Source organism: Eucalyptus grandis, chromosome 8, assembly GCF_016545825.1.
Source record: "Eucalyptus grandis isolate ANBG69807.140 chromosome 8, ASM1654582v1, whole genome shotgun sequence".
In the NCBI taxonomy this organism is placed as follows: domain Eukaryota; kingdom Viridiplantae; phylum Streptophyta; class Magnoliopsida; order Myrtales; family Myrtaceae; genus Eucalyptus; species Eucalyptus grandis.
The window spans coordinates 36,215,716-36,239,153 of NC_052619.1; the positions used below are offsets into that span (position 1 = coordinate 36,215,716).

Sequence of the window (23,438 nt, forward strand, 5' to 3'; positions counted from 1 at the left end):
GAAAGAGCCTAGTTACCAATGTTGCATAAAGAAGGTGACTTTTCTCCTTCATTACTGTTTGGTATATATGCAGTAGAATTATGTGAGGAAAGGAGAAGGCAACTTCATTGCAAATGACCTGTATCATTTTGGCTTCAAATTTTGAAATGTCAGTTTTGGAGGCAACCTTTAGTTTGATGTAGCTGATAATAATTTTGTGGAGCAAAATGTTAGAGGTAGATAGCTTGGAATAGTTAATACTTCCCCTAGGAATTTTGTCCTTCGCTAGAAACTTAATAACCTCATCATTTGAGGCATTTATGGACATGAATCCACTTCTTTCAACTCTCAGAACATCAGCTAGTAGATCAACATCAACATCAAAGACTTTTTCACATACAATAAATTGAATGTGTGTGGGATCCAGAATAGATAAGTTGGAGTAAAAATAGACAGTCAATTTAGGATAGGCATTAGACGACTCCACACAAAACTTTTCCATTTGAAGTTTGGCGAATTTCTCCCTCAAATGTACTTTGATTACATCTAAAATATCAAAATTTATCATGCGAGGGTTGATAACTCCCCTGTTTAGCATATGCGCATATATCTTTTTGTGTTCTTTTGGCTGAAATAACTTCCCTTTAGACCTAGTAATTTCAACAGCAACACCCATTTTGGGTTGGAAATTCTTAAACTTTTGTTCATAGATAATTATTTCTTCCATCCAAACAGGCTTTCGGCTCCAACACGAGGATCAACCAGAAACATCATAAATTCCTCCTCTGCTCTCCCGGATTTTACTAGCCCTAGTTTTTCCATAGCTTTCAAAAACAAGGTTTCGTTCATGTAGCCATTTTCTTCCAATAAAGTGGTAATAAAATCCATAGGACTTCCCCCTTTTTCAAAAACTCAGTGCTTAAAAATAACTTTGAGTTTCCTTATCAAGAGAGGAGTTGGATCTTGAGTGATTTCTTCCTCCAAAGACAATCGATGTGTGCTCCTCGATGATTCTTCTCCAGTGAGATCGAAATGCGTTTGAGTATCAGGCACGAAACGAGACCCATAACTAGCAATGCGAGAGGACTTTCGCTATGAAGATATTGTGAAAGACTTGGAGGATTTTGAGGACACGATGGCAAGTGAACGATACTAAGATTTGTAGAGAAAGAGAGAGTGAATCGAGAATAAGCGAAATGAAGGTTTGCGAGAGATTATGGTTTATGAAGGCTGTGGTAATCAGAAGAAAAGAACCGGTAAGCCTAGTTAAAGTAACTGAACCAAGGCAAATAAATGGACACAAGGAAGAAAATAACTTCCATTTTTGAAAATAAAAAGAAAAGGTAACTATAAAAGATTGAAATATTTAGTCCGAAAAATTAGGAAGGGAATAAAAGATAACAAATTCCAAAAAATTATAAATGGCAAGTAAAAATTTGAGTAAAACATTCATACTTGTTCGAGAATGAAAGAAACTTATGTGCCAAAATTTGAAATATAACTACCTTAGTCTGTAAGGACTTTCAAAAGGATGCCTCTTCCAAAAGATTGATCAAACGAGTCTGCTTTGTATAGACTTTGGCCAAATGTTTGGTTTATATTCAATTTTTCACGAATGAATTCAAATGAACCTTTCTCTAGTGGCTTGGTGAAAATATTTGCTAGTTGATTCTATGAATTGAAGAATTGAACATTGATTTCACCATTTTGTACATGGTCTCTTATGAAGTGATGATAGATTTCAATATGCTTTGCTCTTTAATGAATAATGGGATTTTTGGTGAGATTGATCGCACTTGTGTTATCGCATATCATTTTAGTGTAGGATTATTCTATTCCAAAGTCTCTAAGTTGTTACCTGATTTAAAAAATTTGAGAGCAACAACTACCAAGAGCAACATATTCTGCTTCTACCTTGGAGAGTGCCACAATGTTCTACTTCTTAAAGAACCATGGCACTAACATATGTCCCAAGAGTTAGCATGTCCCATATATACTTTTCCTGTCGACTTTACAATCAGCTTGATAGTGTTTGAGTATCTAAGTAGAGTAAAGTCTTATCATTTTGATACCACAGACCTAACTTTGGATTTGTTACAATACACTTGATAATACATTTAACAGAACTAAGATGTGATTCTCTAGGATTAGCTTGGAATCTAGCATACATACACACTAAATAAAGTAGCAGGCTGTGAAACAGTAAGATAGAGAAGAGAACCGATCATGTTTCTATATGTTTTTTTGATTTACTTTCTTTCCATCTTCATTCTTATCAAGTTGGGATGAACTTGACATAAGACTTTCAATCTTCTTACAGTTTTCCATTCTAAATTTCTTGATGATATCTTTGGTATATTTCTCTTCATAGATGAAGGTTCATTCATTCAATTGTCTAACTTGTAGACCCAAAAAGAATGTTAATTCACCTATCATACTCATCTCGAATTCTTCCTACATAAACTTTGAAAATTTCTTGCACAGAAGTTCATTAGAAGAACCAAAGATGATATCGTCTACATATATTTAAACAAGTGGAAAGTCTTTTCCTTCCTTTTTGATAAACAAGATGGTTTTAACCATACCTTTCTTGAACCATTACTTACTAGAAATTTACTCAATTTCTCATACCAAGCTCGATGTGCCTGCTTTAGATTGTACAAAGCTTTCTTTAGTTTGTAGGCAAAATCTATTTTTTGTGGTCTTTGAATTCTGGTAGTTGTTCTACATAGAATTTTTCTTGGATGAAACCATTTAGGAAGGCATTTTTGACGTCCATCTAAAATAACTTGAAATTATGAAAACATGCATATGCAAGTAATACCCTTATAGCTTCTAACCTAGCTACCAATGCATATGTCTCGTCATAGTCTATTCCTTTCTAATGCATATATCATTTTGCTACAAGTCTTGCCTTGTTTCTGGTCACTTTACCCTTTTTATCCATCTTGTTCTTAAACACCTACTTTAATCCAATTACAGATTTTCCAATTACATCATTGATCTTGAATTGCCTAAGCTCTTCTTGCATTGCTCGTATCCAACTTTCATCAATTAAGTCTTCTTCAACTCTCTTTGGTTCTACTTCAGAAATGAGAGTTAGAGCACTTGAGCTTCCTTTGACCTTGGATCTGGTAAGAATTCCTTTTTTTATATTGCCAATGATGGGATCTTTAGGATGACTTGATTTGTGTTTCCATTTTTTTGTTGAATTTGTCATTATCTTCAAGGATTTGTTGAGTCTTTGTTTCCTTTGAATCTTCTGCTTTTTCTTCAGCTTGATTTTGTTCACCAGATGGCTGAGTTTGTTTAAGAGACTTAGACTTCATTAAGTTTGAAACTACCTCAGCCAATTCAAGTTGAGTCTGATCATGTTGGTTCTGGTCAACTTCTTGAAACCTAACTTAATTGATTCTTCAACAATCTGTGTATTCTTGTTGAAAATCCTGTAAGCTTTGCTTGTCATGTAATATCAAGAAATATCCCTTCATCCGACTTTTCATCAAACTTGTTTGGACGATCATTTACATTTTTCAAATAAAACACTTGCAACCAAAAACATGAAAATAGAAAATATTTGGCTTTCTCTCTTTGTAAACTTCATAGGGGATTTTCTCTAGGATGGGCAATAGAAAAAGTTTGTTAGTTATATAATAAGCGATGGAGACGGCTTCTACCCAAAAGCGAGAAGAGACCCTTTTTTAAATTATCATAATTCTGGCCATCTCTTATGAAGGTGGTTTTTTCCTTTCTATAACTCCATTTTGTTTTGGAGTGTAAGAAGAGGAGAAAACATGTTGAAAACTATTTTCATCATAAAAACTTGTAAAGTCTTGATTTTTAAATTCTCCCCCATGATCAATCTTGATGCTCGAAATAGCATAGCCTTTCTCATTTTGAACATTTTTGACAAACTTTGAAAACTATGAGAAAGTTTTTGCTTCACTTGCTAAGAAGAAAACCCATGTAAATCTTGAGTATTTGTTTACAACTACTAAACAATATTTCTTACCACCGATGCTTTGAGTTTTAGTCGATCCGAAAAGGTCCATTTGAAGAATCCGCAAGACGCGGTTAGTGGAAACATGATTTATGGATCTAAATGAATTTCTGACATGTTTTCACAAGCTACATGGAGTATACAGCTCAGACTTTGGTACACTATTTTAGGGAGACTGCGGACCAACTTCTTGGAAGACAGTTGGTCAATCTATTTCATGCTAACGTGTCCTAACTTGTGATACCAAAGATTTGCTTCATCTTGAATTGAGATAAGACATTGGGAACTCTTTGAATTTATGTCTAAAAGATAAATGTTGTTATGTCTTTGACTAGTAAAGGTTTGAGAGAAGTCTTGACTGACTCTAAAACAAACATTTTCTTGGAAGTTGATTTTGAACCATGTATCGCATTGTTGGCTTATGCTTAGAAGGTTGTAATTTAGACATTTTACCAAGAAAACATTATTGATGATCAAGCTGCCAATCCTCGCTATTCTATGTCCAATAATTTTGCTGTTCCCACAAAAATATATATGCATATATATATATATATATATATATATATATATATATTTCCTCCTTTTTGTTTTTTGTTTGTTTTTTAATTTGATGAAACTACTTGAATCTTCGGTCATATGTCTAGAACAACCACTGTCGAAGTATCATTTACTTTTCCTTTTAATAGTAACCTATAGTAAAAATGAAATCTCAAATTTTCTTTGGTACCCAAATTTTCTTGGGTCCTGAAGAGTTAGTTGTAAAGACTTTTTTTGCCCAATCATTCTTAATAGGTCTCCAGATTTTAAAATATTCATTCTCAAAATGCTCTGAGTCTCCACACTTAGAACATTTAAGAGTACTCCGACCAACAGGTTTTATGAAAACTCTTTGAATGTGGTTTTTATAAGCAAGTTTAGGAGGTCTTTGTCTAAGTCTCTCATTGACCTTAGGAAAATCAATCAAAAGATCACTTTCTCTATTTAGACCCAAACCGGATTTGTTATAATAAGGAATTTGAGCAGAAAAAAATTGTTCTAAATTTTTTGAGCCTTTTGAGAATTTTGTAATAATGTCTGAAATTTCTTCTTTTTTTTTTTAAAAAATTTCATTTTTTTGGAAAGAGAATCACAACTTTCCTTTAAATCTAAATTATTTTTCAAAATTCCAAACTTTTCTTTCCAAAAAGTTCCCTGTTGTCTAAATTTAGAATTTTCCCTCTTTAATTCGGAGATCATTTTAAGAGAATATTTGAGGTTTAAGCAAAGCTCATTTATGTATTTAGACACTTTAATAGGAATTTTAGAATGCTTACCTCGATTTCCTTGCTAACTCAAAGTCTGTGTCTAAATCAAATTCTGATTCTGAATCTAAATTTGAGTGAGCCATCAGACAGATATTTACAAACTCCTCGTCACTTTCCTCACATTCTGTGTCACTCAAGGTTTTTGCTTTTAGAGCTTTGTTGTACATTTCATACTTTCATTTTTTTCTTTTTCAGCAAAGGACGGTTTGGCTTGATGTGTCATTTCTTCTTACACTCAAAACATATTACATCCTTGCTAGGTTCATTGTCTTCCAATGATCTTTTCTGGAAGTTTTGCTTATTCTGCATTTTCCAGTTGAATCTTCTTCCATTCCTATTCGATTTCCTAAATTTCTTGATCAAGAGATCAAGTTCCTTGTCATTCATGTCATCGTCTGAGTTTGTATCATTAGAATCAGATTTAGACTTAAGTGCAATTGACTTCTTACATTTGGATCCTCTTCATCATTGATCTATTCCACTTCATAAGATTGAAGAGTGCTTATCAGTTCATCAACGAAGAGGAGCATTGTCCTCTGTGTCTCTCGGATTGAGGTTTTCACATGATTCCAATCCCTTGAAAGTCATCGCAAAAGTTTGTTAACCTTCATTGGAATAGAAATTGGATGATCTTGATACGCCAAACCTTTGACAATTTTTATAAAACGACTAAACATATATCCAATAAATTCTCCAAGCTTCATCTTGAATGATTCATATTGGCCAAGCAAAATGTTTACTTTTTTCTCCCTTACAGGATCTATTCTTTCATAGGTGACATGAAATCTATTCCAGGCTTCTTTAACTGTTTCACATGAAGAAATTCTATCATATTCAGTAAGGGACAAAGCGCAATATAAGGAATAGATGGCTTTCGCATCAATAGCCTATCTCTTGGTGATTTCTTCTTGATCAATTTCTTTTGCATTCTTGTCTAAGACTTCTTTTCCCTTGTCGGATGCAGAAGCAACCTTTGGATTAATTCCTTTTCCATAACATCCCACTCCAAAGGATCTCCGAATCTTAAAAATGCCTTCATTTTATTTTTCCATACATTGTATTATTTTCCATCAAAATAAGGTGGCCTAGTGTTACTCTGCCTTTCCATGAGTTTTGGTGCTAAGATACTAGCTATAGAAGATCTTTAACTCAGAAGTAAAAACACTTCAAAAGACAAGCACATGGCTTTGATAGCAATTGATAAAGTTAGTAAGAACACCTAGATGTGGTGAATAGGTGTTTAAAAGAAATCTTAACAACCAATTTTGGAATAAAGTAGTAAGTAAAGTCTAAATAAGAAATAGAATTAGTTTCGAGAAACATTAGACTTCTGGTAGATATTCAGAATTCGTTATGCAACAAAACAGGCTTCCATGATAACTTGTAATAGTGCAATAAACTTGAGTAAATGAGTTAAGGGAAGAGAAGATTACACACAAAACTTATAGTGGTTCGGCTTTAGTTTAAGTCTATGTCCACTCTCCCATGCTAATAGCCTTCTCGCTAGAATTCATTATAGTATCAACAAAGAAGTATAATTTATGAGTACAAACACTCAGTGGAAGATCCATGTAACTCGCTAAATCACTCTTTTCATGATTTTCTCTCTTAAACACAATTTATAAAGTGCACTAAATAAAACAATTAGTTGAAAGAAGTTTCAGACTTTAGAATTCTAATTTTCACATCCCACGCTTCAAATAGATTGAATGACCTCCTTAAATATTCCTCCATGCCACACTAGCCATTGACATTTTCTGGAGGTATTTTTTCCAATCAATTAGTTGGACAAAATTGATTAAAGAGATCTTGTAGCTGTTTGAAGATAGGGATGAAAAATCCACTGATTCTAGTTGCCCATACAATCAGAATTTAGGTTTGCATAAGTAGAACTTCTTCATAAGGAACTTATCTTCAAGATTGATGTTGTTAAATTTGTGATTGACTTAATCAGTGTATATATATGGAAAGTAAAATCCTTGATTAGAAGATAATCGTTGAAAAAAATCTTTCGTTTCCAATTAACAATCATTTGTGTCGCATGACGCTGAGTCTTGTTCTGAATTCTTTCTTGTTCTAGACACAATCTTAGTCTAAATTTTAGCAGAATGGGAAATATTTATGGGAATGAATAGACTTTGGAAAAAGTCTTCGATATAACCTTAGAAGCAACTTTGAATGCATTATGTTCTTCAAAATAAGAGTAAGAACCAGAAAGTTTTGTTAACTTCAAAACTTAGTGGGAATTTTCTCAATAATAATATTAATAAATTGGTTGATTATCAAGGAAGTCATATAGAGGCATGATGAACTTGGTGATACCATATTTGTATATGGGTCACCACAAATTATGCGTACAATACGATCGATATGGTTTGCTTAATCATCGAAGATAGATCAATGTAGATTAGATGTACGAAACATGTTCGATTCCTCTCACTACCCAAGCATTAACAATTTCATGCAGGGCCAGCTGTTATAATTTCAACTTGCATGTAATTTGGTTTTTCTTGGAGATTATATTCTCGAGAATAGATTTGGAACAAAATCGAGAAGTATAAAAAAATTGATTCTTCATTCCCGGGAACAATTATAGAATCAAGCCTAAACCTATTTTTTTCTTTGTTTTTTTTTTGTTCATTCTTTTCTCCTTCTCTCTTCTTCTCTCTTCTTCTTCCTCCTTCTTTGTGGTCGGTTCTCGCCATCAATGATGGCTGTCGGTCGATTGGATGAGGTTTGGCGAGCTCGTCAGAGCCTTACCGGTGGCCAGGTGGTCCTCACCTAACCCGTGCAAGCCTCGCCTAGATCTGCGAGGCCGAGGCTCACAATGGCTTAATGAGGCTTCGACGAGCTCATCCGATCACCAACCATTGCCATCACCGGCAATCAACCATAAAGAAGGAGGAAGAAGAAGAGAAAAGAAAAAAGAAAAGAGAAAAATATAATAAAAGTATTAAAAAATTAAAAGAAATAAAAAAATTTAAAAGTCATACCAAACGCATTTCTATTTTAGAAAAAAAAAAAAATTGGGCAGTTATCAAACGTTTTCAAATGCTCATAAATTATTCTTCAGAACAAAATAAAAAAAGAATCATTCCTGAATAGAAATTGTTCTCAGGAACATAATAATTACCAAACACACCTTTACACCTTTACATGATATAATTCGAATGTTGATACCTACTCTATGGTAGAGATAGGTGTTAGGAAATGCATTTTGAATCCATAGATTAAAAAGTTATAATAATTTAATTTTCGTCACTGAAATTGCCATCTCTTATTACTGTTCGGCAAACACGGCTTCCTACATGTTATTACCCCATGCTCTGTTCTAGTTGCGGAAGCTGTCTTTATGTCTTGACGACTCATGATTACTAGTCATCACACATCAAATCACACTATTCTCTTTATCTTATCCAATTGGTTCTATGCCACGAAGTGTATAATCCGAGTCAAGAAGAGCGTGGGATTTGATTCCGTAAGATTGGTCATTAATTATGCATATGGCCTAAGTTTTAGTATAAGAATGCATTTAGATTAAGGCATTTTTATTTGTGGAAAGTCACTAATATATCTAGAAGCGCATTTAGGAAAATTTGGCTTTATTTGCATATTTAATATTTGACTTGTTATCTTAGGATTGCATACTGTGTTATCTTAAGTTAGTTTTTCATATTTGTTAGAAGTTCATTTTAGGAAAGTAATTTAGTTGGGGGCGTGCTTTGCAATAGGAGGTTGCATCGGCATATTTGTATTTCCTTTGTTACATTAGTCTATTTTAGAAGATTTAAATAGACATTTTATTTGTGAGAATTAGTTGGACCACTATCAACTATTTTAAAAACTTAAACTATTAGACGAATGCATGATTTAATATTTAATTATGCTAACACTATTTACCATTCATAGAATCCCATCCCAAAGTTTAATAACAAGGCATTGTTCATATTTTTACCCTATACAATTGAGATCTTCATTTTTCTATGCTTTATTTACTACTGCTAATCATCTTGAAGATTATCCAACCATTAGCTTAGATCTTAAAGACTATATCAAAAGATCAACACATGCTAAAGAATATATGAATTGCGAGAATGGCTACAAATTGAGAAAGCTTTACTCTCTGATAAATAGCATACTCGTGTTATGGAGCAAATAGTTCATTTCATTAAAAGTGATCCACTTATATTGTAATCTCTTTTGAGAAATTTACAAGTATCGTAGCAATGTTTGGGATTTAGTAGTGTGATTTACCAACTTTGGGAAGCAACAGCACAAGCTACATCATAACCTCTCAATAGTTATACTGAAATCCAACCTGTTGATAGCTGTTATTTTAGAAGAGTCAATGTAGATTTGATTTAAACCAAACTACTATAAGATCTGCGTACAACTCTTTTATCTCTCATCATTTTAACATTTATTTGATAAAAGTATATTGTACTTGATATTATCAGCTTGCTCTTACGTATATTAAGTAATTCCTGCATTTATTAAACTTGACCTTAATAATTCCGCAAAATCTATCAAGTTTCGTTTATCACCCCTTTCACCTTCCTCTCGATTGCATATTTAGCCACAACATTCGTTATATGACATGGAGAGCTCTGACATTCTTTGGTTGTTGATATGCCAGGACGCCTGCACCTTCCTTCATAGCAACATACCCCTCTTTTACATACGACGTCCCACAAATCTTGAGCTATAAAAAATGTAGTTATTTTCAGTAGTCATAGTTGCTTTTTATCAAATGTAGAAATTGATAGTGACGATGGCGTAGAGTTGGCCAAAGTTACTATATCGGTACTTTTGGTGGAAGGTGAGGTAGGGCCATATAGAAACTTGTATTATCATAATATGATTTTTACAAGAGTACAAGGAAGCATGGGATTCTGATGTCTAATTGATTGAAAAATTCTTGTTTTCACGGAGTGCATGTCAGCTCATGCATCCAAGCTCTTAGATGATTTGGGTTTCATGTAAAGCCCTCCATATTAATGGCTCAAATTTATTGAGTTCACATGCATCGGGATCATTTAAGAAATTTTCTACCTTTAATAGGAGCCTTATTATAGGCTTCATGTGTTAGAGATATCCCTATCTTTAATTTTATCAACAAGCTTGATTCTTGCTATTGTTCTAGCTGTGGACATCTTCATGGCCCCATATTTCAACTATCCCAAGAGTTCACCTAACGAACTTCCAGATAGGTGTAGTTTTGCTCAGAGAAATCTAGGAAACCTTAGGAAATAATTTCACAACAAGCCTAGAAATATCGACTAGCTAGCAACTAAACGCAATTAAATCTACGATAAAATAACATTGAAGGACAAAATAATCTTTACATATGGCCATTTCTGAAGGCGAGCTCCACATGATTTCTTACCAAAAAACAACAATAATAAAAACAATAACGAGGGAGGCTATATGTTGTCAAATCTTGAATAGTTGTTTCCCCTGGCTACTTGAAAGAGGTTTCACAGGGCAATATGGGGTATGCAAGTTTTTTTTTATTTTTTTTTTATTTTTCTGTTCTTTTATTTCACGGAATAAAAAAAGGATATAAATCCATTTAGTAATGTTAGTTAATTTTTTTTATTTACCGAAATAGACAAATGGCCAGGGAATAGATTTGAAATAGGAAGGAGAAGTAGAAAAATAACTTCTTATTTCTAAAAACAATTTCTAAAAATAAGTCATTTTCTTTTTTCTCTTTTTGTCATTTTCTTCTTCTTCCTCTTCTAAGCGGTCCCCGCTTGCCACCACCCCTGGCCGCTGCAATGACTAGCTAGAGAAGAAAAAAGAATAAAAAAAAAAGAAAAATCTTTAAAAAATTATTACAAAATTAGGAGAAATTTCATGTCACAAAAAAAAAATTATAAGTCGCGCCAAATGTATTCCTATTTTTTTTTTTAAAAAAAAAATTGTAGCTATCAAATACGTTATTTTTCTCCGAAACTATTTTAGGGAATAAAAATAAAAAAGAATTATTTCTGAAAAGAAATTATTTTCAGTAACAAAAATGTTATCAAACGCACCTATATTTACTAGTTGGAAATAATCCGTCACTCCACCTTTCCACCTTCTCCTCCTCCACCACCACCACCACCATGCAAGCCTCTCAACCTCCTCCTTATCCAAAGTTCTTGCGAGACATCTCGCAAGCATGCAAAGACTTGCTCTCTTCTCTCCATTCGGAAAAGGCTGGAACGGTATATCTCTCCACTTGTACCAGGACTTCTGGTTCTTCCGTTGGATGCTGAAGGACGTCCTCGCTCGCCAAAACTACTTCCAAGCTCACCCATCCGACATCCTCCTCGTCACCTACCCAAAATCTGGCAGCACCTGGCTAATGGCCATCCTCTTTGCACTCTTGAACCGTGCCAAGTACTCCGACACCAACTCACAACGACGCCACCCTATCCTAACCCTACACCCCCACGACTTTGTGCCTTTCTTGGAGATCATGCTGTATAACTGTAAGAGTTTTCCTAATGTGGACTAAATTAATTGATATTGTAATTTACTGTTTTTATGGTTACCGTAAAACAGGGTTGGTCTAAGGTGAGATAGAAGGTTTCTTAATTAGTCTAATATGAGCTAGTTAGTGTGGGCCGAGTTGAGCCTGGCCTGTAATGAGAGGGACTGGCTGAAAACTCTATAAATAGTGCTCAAGTCTCTCATCTAACCCTAATTCTCACATGTATCCTCACCTAAGGGGCGTTTACCTAACGCTAAACGTGAGGGGGGCCGCCTCATTGAGCCAGTGATACGGAGGGTATTAGAGGAGAAGGACTTGATGCGTGGATCCCCTTAATATATGTGGGTAATCCTTTTCTGCTTCCGCTTTATGTTTGATGGATCCTAAAATAGGTGCGTTAATCTTTCTACTCAATTATACATGTTCTTGTTCTAGTTATGGAAATCTTGGGGTTGCGCAATTTGCGTCTAACATGTGGTATCAGAGCAACCATAACTCTAGAACTTGAACGCAATTGGTTTTGCCCTAATTTGTACGGATTTGCCATAATTTGTACGGATCTACCCTAATTTGTATGGATTAGCCCTAATTGGTATTGATCTTGCCCTAATTTGTGATTTTCGAGACTTTTTATTCAATGAAAATTAAATTAAATCACAAATTTGGATTGGGGGAGATGAGACGAGCAAGAGGGTCGGCGGCGCGTCTCCGGGGGAGGCCGCACGCGCCCCCACGCGCCGCCCGGGCGTTGAATGCGCCGCGCGTGAGCTCCACGCGCCGCGCACTCAGGCGGCGCGTGAGGGCGCGTGGAATGTCGGATCGGCGCGTGTCTGGCGGCGTTAGACTCGTATGGTGATTTCCTATCTTGTGGTGTATTTATTTTATATGTTTGATGATTTTATGGATGTGAAAATACATACGGAACCCTAAATACGTGTATTTTTGCGTATTTTTCTTATATTTTCTGTGATTTTGGAAATATAAGTGTTGGGTTATAGGTATATTATCACATAATCATTATAAAAGTGTGATTCATCAATAAAAATCAAACTTTATTGTGAACTGAAGCTGACTTAATGAGATTCAATCATTATGAGATAGTAATTGAATATATCTTGAGATAATGAGAAACAGTAAAAGTCATGAAATTTTTATTGCTCATGCATACTCTTTTACACGCTGGTAATCTTTGAATGATAGACGTCTTAAGAACTCGTGACCAAACTGATTGTACTGATTAACATATCTGCTGTATGTGGGTAATGCATGTCAATTAAATTACTGCATATTGTACATGAACTCATCTGGTCACTTGTTAATGCCTATCAAGTTGAATATTTTTATGGTAAAAGAGTATGGCAATATTTACGCAGAGCAATAGTATCTACTGTTAAATTTTAGATATTTGGTTCTCTGATTTGACTCAATTAATAGGCCACTGGTTGATTACAATCATAATTTGTTGCTTAAAATTGGCTAATAAATCAGATGTTAGCCTTGGAGTCATGTTTTGCCGTATGAAATTCATGAACAATAGTGCTTGTTGATTTGGTGTACCCTATATTACTATTGATGTTAATTTGTGAGAGATATTTTAGATCAGCATTCTTTTTATGTTGTTCTGGTAATATGTAATCAGGGTGCATAATAGATGTTTTATTCTCTGTTATGAGAAGTTTCTTGTGTTACTGTAATCAATGATCTCATTAGAATCTGTCAAAACAGGTTCGCTATATATATATATATATATATATATATATATATATCTATATATATATATGTATGATTAATTTTTATTAATGAAGAAAGCAATGTAATTAGCATGATATGTGATTTTGGTGATATGCTGCCCTTATCACTAAAGTTAAAATCACATGTATATGGTGTATGTGAGGAGTAAAGTTTATATCCCTGGTATGAGAGAATTTCAATGATTCAATTGAGTAGTGACCGCCAAAGTGGCACGCTTGATTGGGTTTGAGAAATTTCGGTCTCGTATGATGATTGGGATGTCTCCTAATCTAATGCGTGGTCATACTCCCAAAGGAGGTGATTGTGTATTAGTTCATGGAGGGATACATGATAGTGTGGTGGAGGAGTGACCAATCCTAATGGTTCATATGCCCAAAGGTGATGAATTCGCGAAGATTGGAATATATTCTCATAACCCTTATCATGTGGGGAGTATACAACTGCATGTCATGTATTCTGCCCAAAGGTGATTATATGATTATGCATGTAACTCTCTGGATGTGTACTTGTACGTCAAGTTACATAGTACTCACATGATGCTAATTATATATATTGCTTGGTTTTTAGTCACCTTTTCTGTAATTAATAACTCCACTATTATTGAGGTTTTTACTGCTTAAAATTTTAAGTTATGGACATATGATTTGTTGCTTGAGAAATAAGCAATTGAATTTGCTTACTGTCCATGAAGCGTTCCATTCTAGAACACTTGAAAAGAGGTTTACCTACGGACTGCACTGTTATAAGATGATGGAAGCCTTAATTGCTTGAAATTATGTCTTGTTTGATATTGAAATTAGGACACATATGCAAAGATTGTGTTTAAATCCTAATGACATATACATCTTGTATATGGTTAAAAGGTTGTTTCCGAAAGTTTTCTATTTAAAGAAATTGATTGAGATAAAGAATAAACTGGTTCAAATTAGTCTTGAAGGTTGTCAGGTCTAATAGTAGCGGTAAGTATTTTGGCAAATATGACAATACTAAATTGCTTAAAGGGTCATTTGTCAAATACTTGGTAAATTCTAGGGTGGTAATTTAATTACTATACCTAAAAATCCTGACAAAAAGATTTGGCCGAAAGGCATAAATGCACCATGTTAAACATGGTGATGAGTATGATGGATGTTACTGTATCTTTGTCTTTGTCTATATAAACAATTGTGGTACAGACAATTGTGGAGTCTCCTGTACCATAGACTAAACTTGTTGAGGTTCAAGGTACTATTCTTGATATAGTTCATAATGAAATTTCTTAAACCTCTCAAGTGCAAAATGAAGTGGTTGCAGCTTTATTAAGGAGATTTGTTAAGGAAAGACGATCAGTTATACCATCAGACTATATAGTCTATTTGTGAGAGCATGATTACAATATCCACTATATGGTTGATGTAATGACATATTTATAAATGTCGTTTATTATTCTCAATCAAGTATGTGATTAGATGCCATAAAATGCGATATACAATCTATGAAACATGTTTGGAAACTTACTGACTTGTCTAAAGATCACAAGTTTATTAGTTGCAAATTGGCGTACAAAACTAAAATAATTTCAAACAAAGATTGTGGAATTTAAAGCCAAATTTGTAACTAACGTTTTAACTCTGAAAGAGAGGTGGATTGTTTATAGTGAAGAAATAATTATTTCTTTAAATGTTCTTTCAGAGTGAACGTGGCATTAATAATTTATTTTGATATAAAGTTACGCCAAATAGATACAAAATCTATATTGTGCAACTGGATGATTTTGCAGCAGATTCAAGTAAACTTGTGTGTAGACTGAAAAGTTCTAATTCATGGTCTTAAGCAAGTTTCTAGACAATATTATTAAAGTTTCATAGTGTTGTTATTTTGTTCAATTGGGAATAAAGTAATTCAATATACTGCAAGGTCAGTGGGAGGAAATTTATTTTTTTCTCATACTTTATGTACATGATATTTTGCTTACAAGTTGTGACCTTGAGACAATACTGAGGTCTGTAAGGATTGTTTTTGTCATATTATATTAGATTTTCTCGAAGGACATTTGCTGATTGTATATTGGAAATATTCAATATACATCATTGCAAGCCAGTAATTGCTCATGTTGTTAAGGGTGATGGACTAAATCTATCACATTGTCCTTATTTAGATATTGATAAAATCTAATTAAATGGTGTACCTTGTGTCAGTGCACTTAAAAGTATAATGTATGCTCGAATTTGCACTAGACTAAATGTTGTCTTTGTGACGGGACTTTTAAGCAGATATCGGTTAAATCCAAGACATGATCACTGGGTTGCTGTCAAGAAGCTTTTAAGGTACTTAAAGAAGACAAGAGATTATATGCTAATTTATAGACATGTTCAATTCTTGCAGTTAGTAGAGTATTTAGATGTAAACTTTGCTGGCTGTTCTGATGACATGCAATCAATAACGGAATACATATTTATATTAGTAGGAAGTGCAGTAAATAAAATTCTTTGTTATCTTCTACTATGTATGCAGTGTTAGTAACATTCTTTTAGGTTGTTACTTGGGCTATTAGGCTCCAAAACCTCATGACGGAATTGATCGTTTTAACTTGATGGATAGACCCATACGATTGTATTGAAATAACAAATTTGTAGTATTATTTATTTACTACAGAGGTCTCAAGGGGTCTAAATATATGGTGGTCAGATATTTTTGATCATAAAGAAACGGTACAGAAATGTGACTTATGATATAATATATTTTCATAAATGATGTGGTTACAGATTCACTAACTAAAGGCTTACACTCATGTATATTTTAGTAACATATTGTTAACATGGGCCTAGGAGTATCTTCGGATACTGTTGTTTAATGGGAGCTATTTTGGCTTTACTCTGATAAAGATTTCATCTGTATTCGTTACACTTTGTAACGGTTTGATATGTATCAACTTTTGCATTTAATAAAACCTTTTGAATGTATTGTTATTATGTTGAATACATATTGATAAAGTCTCAAGGGATTGTATAAACCTTGAGTGAAGGCTAGGGGCATCCGGGCATCCGGTTATTAGCCTTGTGCATATGTCTTGTGATACATAAAGAAAGATTAACCATAAGGACAAGACATATGTGGGTTCATTGGAACCATAAAGCATTCTCTTGTGGCACAAGTTTTTGTGACACCTAAGGTAAGATAATGGTGACTGACAAATGGGATCTCTCTATGAGAGACGTTATCCATTTGACACACTACCATATTGAATCCATATCAATAAAGTTGAGAACATTCGTGACCATGGAAAGCTCTGTGTGTATACATGCAGTTACCGCCATGATTCGGTGTTTAAGACTTTATGGGATAGGATTGACTATTAAGAATTATCTCTAGACCAAATGTGCGCACATACGGTACGATTTCGATTAATATAGTCCAAGTGGGAGAATGTAAGAGTTTTCCTAATGTGGATTAAATTAATTGATATTGTAATTTACTGTTTTTACGGTTACCGTAAAACAGGGTTGGTCTAAGGTGAGATAGAAGGTTTCTTAATTAGTCTACTATGAGCTAGTTAGTGTGGGCCGAGTTGAGCCTGGCCCATAATGAGAGGGACTGGCTGGAAACTCTATAAATAGTGCTCAAGTCTCTCCTCTAACCCTAATTCTCACATGTATCCTCACCTAAGGGGCGTTTACCTAACGCTAAACGTGAGGGGGGCCGCCTCATTGAGCTAGTGATACGGAGGGCATTAGAGGAGAATGACTTGATGCGTGGATCCCCTTAATATATGTGGGTAATCCTTTTCTGCTTCCGCTTTATGTTCGATGGATCTTAAAACAGGTGCGTTAATCTTTCTACTCAATTATGCATGTTCTTGTTCTAGTTATGGAAATCTTGGGGTTGCGCAATTTGCGTCTAACAATAACTACCGAGAAAATCCCGATCTCACTGCTTTTACATTACCGAGACTCCTCAGCACTCACTTGCCTTATTCCTTGCTTCCAGGCTCAGTGAGGGACGTGCAAGCTGGTTTACCCGTGTAGGAACCCTAAGGACAACTTCGTCTCGCTGTGGCACTTTGTCAATAAGATGAAGCCCGAAGAGAAGGGCCAGACTACGCTCCCACATTGCCTCGACAATTTTTGTCGAGGGCTGAGCCCGTGCGGCCCTTTTTGGGAACATGTGCTGGGTTATCACAAGGTGAGCTCGGAGATGCCTGAGAATGCATTGTTCCTGACGTATGAGGAGAGGAACCGCTTGTTCATGTGAGAAGGTAGACCGATTTCGTGGGATGTCCATTTAGCGATGAAGAACTGAGAGATGGCACTGTGGAGGGAATATTGAGGATGTGTAGCTTGGACAATATGAGAGCATTCGAGGTGAATAAAAGCGGGAATTTGTCGACTGGACAAGGGCGCAACTTGTTCTTCAGAAGAGCTGAGGTTGGAGGTTGGGTGAATCATCTGAGTGTTTAGATGGCCGACGGGATTGACCAAGTAATGGAAGAGAAGCTGCGTGATTCCGGGTTGAAGTTTAAGTACATATAACACACGCATTCAATAATTTACATGTGTTATGTGTAAGCTTTGAAGGTGTTTGGTTTGATGGCGGAGAAGAAAACGTACAATATATATATATATATATATATATATATATATATATATATTTTTTTTTAAATGAAGAATAAAGGAATGTTTCGTTCGCACTTTAGGGAGGTCAATATCTGCTTGGCTAATGAAAGTGTGTTGCTCCCGCTAAAAAAATAAAAGATTTTCAGTGGCATTGTCAATAGTGGCTTCGTCTCCAAACGCAGATGCTTCCGGGTTGTGATTCTAGTATTTCATTTATGTTGTACTACTGGTATTTGCAGATGTTTTTGGGCCAACACGTAGTTGGCTAATAAAAAGCTGCGTTCCTTCTTGCGGGGAGCTTGTTGGTTTATATTCTGTCGTTCTTTTCAATTCCTTCTTCTCCTTTTGCTGTGTGAAGCTTCGTGGCTTTTGCTCTTCTATCTGTGCTGTAGACTATAGAGTACACTACTTCTAATTTGCATTTTGTTAAATAGATTGAGTTCATAAACAACGGATATGTGAGTCCCTAGGAAAAAGAAGATATCTCCATTCTATTTTGTTTCCAAGGTCTAAAAAGAAAATGAGAAATGCTTTATATGACTGTGATCTGATCATAATAACAATCACGTATTTCACTCCCCCAAGCTCGTGTTCAACCGGACTACTTTTTGAGCTTCACCCATAAATACTCAGTGCTGCTTTCAGAGTTCGCAATAACCACGGATTCAGAAAGGTTCGTCTATGAATGTTTCCAAATCCACCAACTTCACCCATAAATACTCAGTGCTGCTTTCGGAGTTCGCAATAACCACGGATTCAGAAAGGTTCGTCTATGAATGTTTCCAAATCCACCAAATAACGCGAGTATCATAGAACTAATCGTAATTTGTAGAATTCTGATGGAACACGTCTCACCAAGCAACGACGGAATTCACATAGCATAGAATAGTCGATGTCTACTTGCCTTTAATCCGCGGTGGTGCAAGCTGGTGGTGCGAGCTGTGGGAATAAGGCGAGACAGCGGTGCGGCGAGGCGGTGCAAGTGGCCGGCGTCAACCAGCAAAGAGGAACGGAGCTGTGGGAATTTTTGGTAAAGGTTTGCTGAAGACGTTGATGAAAATGAAGGAAGTTGTGGGTGCCGAGGGAAAATAAGAGGCGGTCCTTTCTTCTGCTTTGGCTTCTCCTCCGGTTGACTATATTAGTCAACAATCTGAAATTTTGTGACAGCTCATAAGGGGAACGCATGGGGGAAAACGTGGCCATATTCGGTGGCCCTCTTTGCCACCTTGAAGAAATAGCTGAAGCGTGGCTATGTCTTGGTCAACGTCTTCAATTCGCTGGCCAGCTGAGAAAGAAGAAACGTGGCCGCAAATTTTTGGGTCAAAGTCTTCCTTTGTTGGCAGCTGCGGAGTAGTGGTGAAGTTGATGTGGGGACAGTGGAAATTCTCGGCACTTCCCTTCATCAAGTGTACGTATGCATGGGGATGGAAGCAACTTGCATGAGGAACTAGCTTGGCGACATGCTGCGGAGAGTGAACATTGGTCTTGTTTATGGCATTTCATGAAGAAGAATTTAAATGAGATGATGGACTAGGTGATGGTCGAGCTGTCACGCTACGGCAGAGACGTGACGATGAGGTGGTGTCACAGGGACGTGATGAGACGTGATGGTTCGGTACGGTGATGGTGGTGGCGAAATGGTGGCCATGAATAGTGCCAATAACAAAGTCCGATGACAAGCTTGTCGACGCGGCATGGACCGTTACGTATTTGAGGCTCGGGCGAAGTTTGGATATCACGCAATAGCTCAAAAATTGTTATGCTAGCAAAACCCTTTTCACATTTGTACCTTATTGAAGTAGAAAACTAGCAGAAAATTTTCTTTTCTTGATAAGTAGTCATGTTATGCACACAACCAAGATCCGGATCTCTCATGTCTTGATCGTAAAAAACAGAAATTCCCGCAAAATTTGCTAATTTCGCAATCAGTTCTTACCAGGCATATATTACGAATTTTCTCCAACGATATAGTTCACGCAGAAAAAAAACTCATCTACAAATGGATTCTACTTTGGTTATATTGAATTTTTTGCACTTTTGGTGGTTATATAGACAATGCAAAAAAAAAAAAAAAAAAAATAATAATAATAATAATAATAATAATTAGGTGACAATTTTTAATCTATTGTAGAAATAACACTTTGTTTGGGATCACAAAAAACTAACTAATAAATAATTGTAAATTGTTGTGGAGTCCCTTCCTTCCAGAATTTGTGGCTCAAAACTGATTATTATTCTCACAATGGACCAAAACTAAGACCACAAAGAGCCAACTAACAGATATTTATAAATTTGTGTCTTGCTCTCAGACTTCACCAACAAGCCGAGACCCAAGGACAAGGGGTAGAGCTCGCTGCAGGAGTCGCTCGACAAGTTCTGCCGCATCGTGAGTGAGCTTGTTCGGGCCTTACTGGGACCACGTGCTGGGCTACCACGAGGCGAGCTCAGAGACGCCCGAAGAGGTGTTGTTCCCGAAGTACGAGGACATGAAGGAGGACCCATGCGCTCACCTGAGGAGGCTGGCCGGTTTCTTAGAGTGTCCTTTCAGTGAAGAATAGCTGAAAAACGGGACTGTGGACGAAATACTGAGGCTCTGTAGTTTTGACAGTTGAAGCGCGTTGGAGGTGGACGAGAGCGGCAAGTTGGCCTCAGGGGAAGAGAACAAGGCGTTCTTTAGGAGAGGCGAGGTTGGAGATTGGGCAAATTACTTGAGTAGTGAGATGGTCGATAGGACTGACAGGGTCGTGGAAGAGAAGCTGTGTGGTTCAGGGTTGAGGCTTTAGGGGATGAATAATCCCTGTTTATCCACTAGGTTATTTCGAAGAAGGAACCATGCTTACTCTCACATATGATATGTTTGATTAAAAGTGTTGACCATGGCTCGAAATTAATTCAGATTGATTTGAAATCCAATCCATTATTGAACTGCAAGAAAATCTGCGCGAAGTGAGAAAAGTCCAAATGGACTCTCGCGAACAGGACCGAGTCTGATGTGAAAAAAAGGAAATAATTTATCACGAGACTTCTTTTCTTTATTGAAGATGAAGTTCACGTCGATGGAGGAGAAGGGCCCATAATTTTTGGCATATGAATGTTCTTTTGTTGACTTGGTCTTTGAGAGTTTGGTCTTCGATGAACAGTGAGTGTACTTAATATGTGTGGAAACTTACGAGAGACATGAAGACCATTGAAAGCCGTCATTCAAAAGGATTGAAAGCGTAAAAGATCACATAAGGTGATATCGATACTTAATCCAAGACCCTCAAGAAAAGTACGTCTTCTTCATTTCCAAGGCATGCCTCACTTTAATCAATGTCCTCATAATATTATCATGCATTTTGATCTTGATATTGCCAATACTCACCACATCGCACTCAACATTGCTCCCCCCTTGCACTTTACCACAATTCATACATTGATAATTAATAAATTACTTTATGTTCGATGCAGCATAAAATGAACAGCTATTATCCATAGTTCATCTATCAAACGATAAATCCATATATAACAGACAAGACATAATCATCACTATCCAAGATACTATCAACAACTATAGTAATATCATAACTAAATTGAACTCTAATTTCGTAACATTTTTTGCTCTTCAACTTAAGATGATTCCTTCTAAAATGCTCCATCTTGCTATGATTCTAACAAACAGTACCACCAGTCCTAGACTAATTACATATGTTTAGGTTTGCACCACTAATGTTAACACAAGTCCTATTTCGTCTTCTACCTTCAGTTACTAAAGCAGCAGGTTCACTAGATTCTCTTTTATGAATGTCTTCACTTAAAATAAAATAGTGAACCTCATTAAAAACTAAGCTTATTGACCTAGAGAAAGTACTAGCGGTAGTATTTTAACTATCAATCAATGAGGATAATAAAATCCAAGCACATACCTCATCATTAAAGTCGATTTCAACTAAACTCAAGTGAGTGATGATTACATTGCATTCATTGATATGATCAGCAAGTGACACACCTTCGCTCATCTTTAAGTGAAAAAGATGTCGCATCAAGTAGGCCTTATAGATTTTAGAGGGCTTCTCATACATGTTGGACAAGCCATTCATTAGTTCCAGAAAAGTGTTTTTTTTTTTTTTTTTTCATAATATTAAACACAACATTACGAGCCAATGTTTGCTAACTAACACCCAACGTATGTTTATCTAGCAACTCCATTTCCTTGATTTTGGCTTCTTCCCACACAAGGATAAGTGCATATTCCTTTTGCATCTTCCATAAAATAATATTCTTCCCATCAAGCTTATTGTTTTTCACTTTTTCATCTTTTATCACTATTGATTCACTTCAACTTAGTCAAGCATGGCTCTAATACCAATTGTTGCAAAAAATGAACAATCAAACAATAAAATAAACATGACAAGAAAATAAATCGGTCACAAGATTAAGGCTGCGTTTGGCAACCACTTTGCCAAGGATCTTTAGCCCCCTAAAGGCCTTTGGGCCAAATATTAAGTGTTTGGCAAATTTTTTTTGACTTGCCATTGCCAAAGGCAAGCCTTCCCAAGGCTGAAAGCCTAAGGCAGGTTGGGGGCTGCCTTGGGCATTCGGCCTTCTCGGAGGGCTGAGGGAGAGTAAGTTAAAAAAAATTCTTCCACAAATGTCCTCACTAACATTTCGTTTTTCCAGTTTTGTCCTCGTTACTATTCATCTTCTTCTTCGTTGAGGATGGCCGACAAAGTTGCGCAGAGTTGCCCATGGCCGGCGACGAGGTGGACAGACGTCGGCAAGAGGCATGTGCGTCACGGCGATCGTCGGCGGCCAGTCGCGTGACCTCGGCGACCCCCTGTGAGTCGCGTCACCGCGACCACTGCAACTCCCGGCAACCACCCAGATCTGGGTCGCAGACCGCTGCAACCCCGGCAACACTGCGACCCCCAGCAGATCTGGGTCGCCGGAGGTCGCCGGGACCCCGATCTAGGCCGCGCGACCTCCGGCGACACAAATCGCACGCAGATCTGGGTCATCGGAGGTCACCGCGACCGATCTAGGCCGCGCGACCTCCGGCAACCCAGATCGTGCGATCAGGATCGCACGATCTAGTTGCGACGATCTGGTTGTGATCAGGGTCGCGGTGACCCTCGTCGGCCGCCTGCCCCTCGTCGGACCGCCTGCTTGTCCCTCACCGGACCGCCTGCCCCTCGCCGGCAGTAACCAACCAATTCTCATTTTTTTCCTCTTTTTTTTAATAATAATAGTCTTTTTGCAAAGTTAATTTGTCCAAACGCTATTTTGCTCAAATATACTTTACAATGGACTTTTACAAATACGTTTTACCAAACACAATTTGCATTTCCAAA

General features: G+C 36.4%; 1 protein-coding gene across 1 annotated transcript; it reads left to right on the plus strand.

Moving 5' to 3' along the window:
- The first annotated feature begins 1,054 nt into the window (after positions 1–1,054).
- On the plus strand, positions 1,055–20,891 carry LOC104417070 (cytosolic sulfotransferase 12). Its single transcript, XM_018860361.2, is given in 6 exon segments — positions 1,055–1,121; positions 11,335–11,469; positions 11,472–11,746; positions 17,398–17,495; positions 17,497–17,677; positions 20,547–20,891. Coding segments are annotated over 6 exon segments (1,101 nt in total).
- The last annotated feature ends 2,547 nt before the right edge of the window (positions 20,892–23,438 follow it).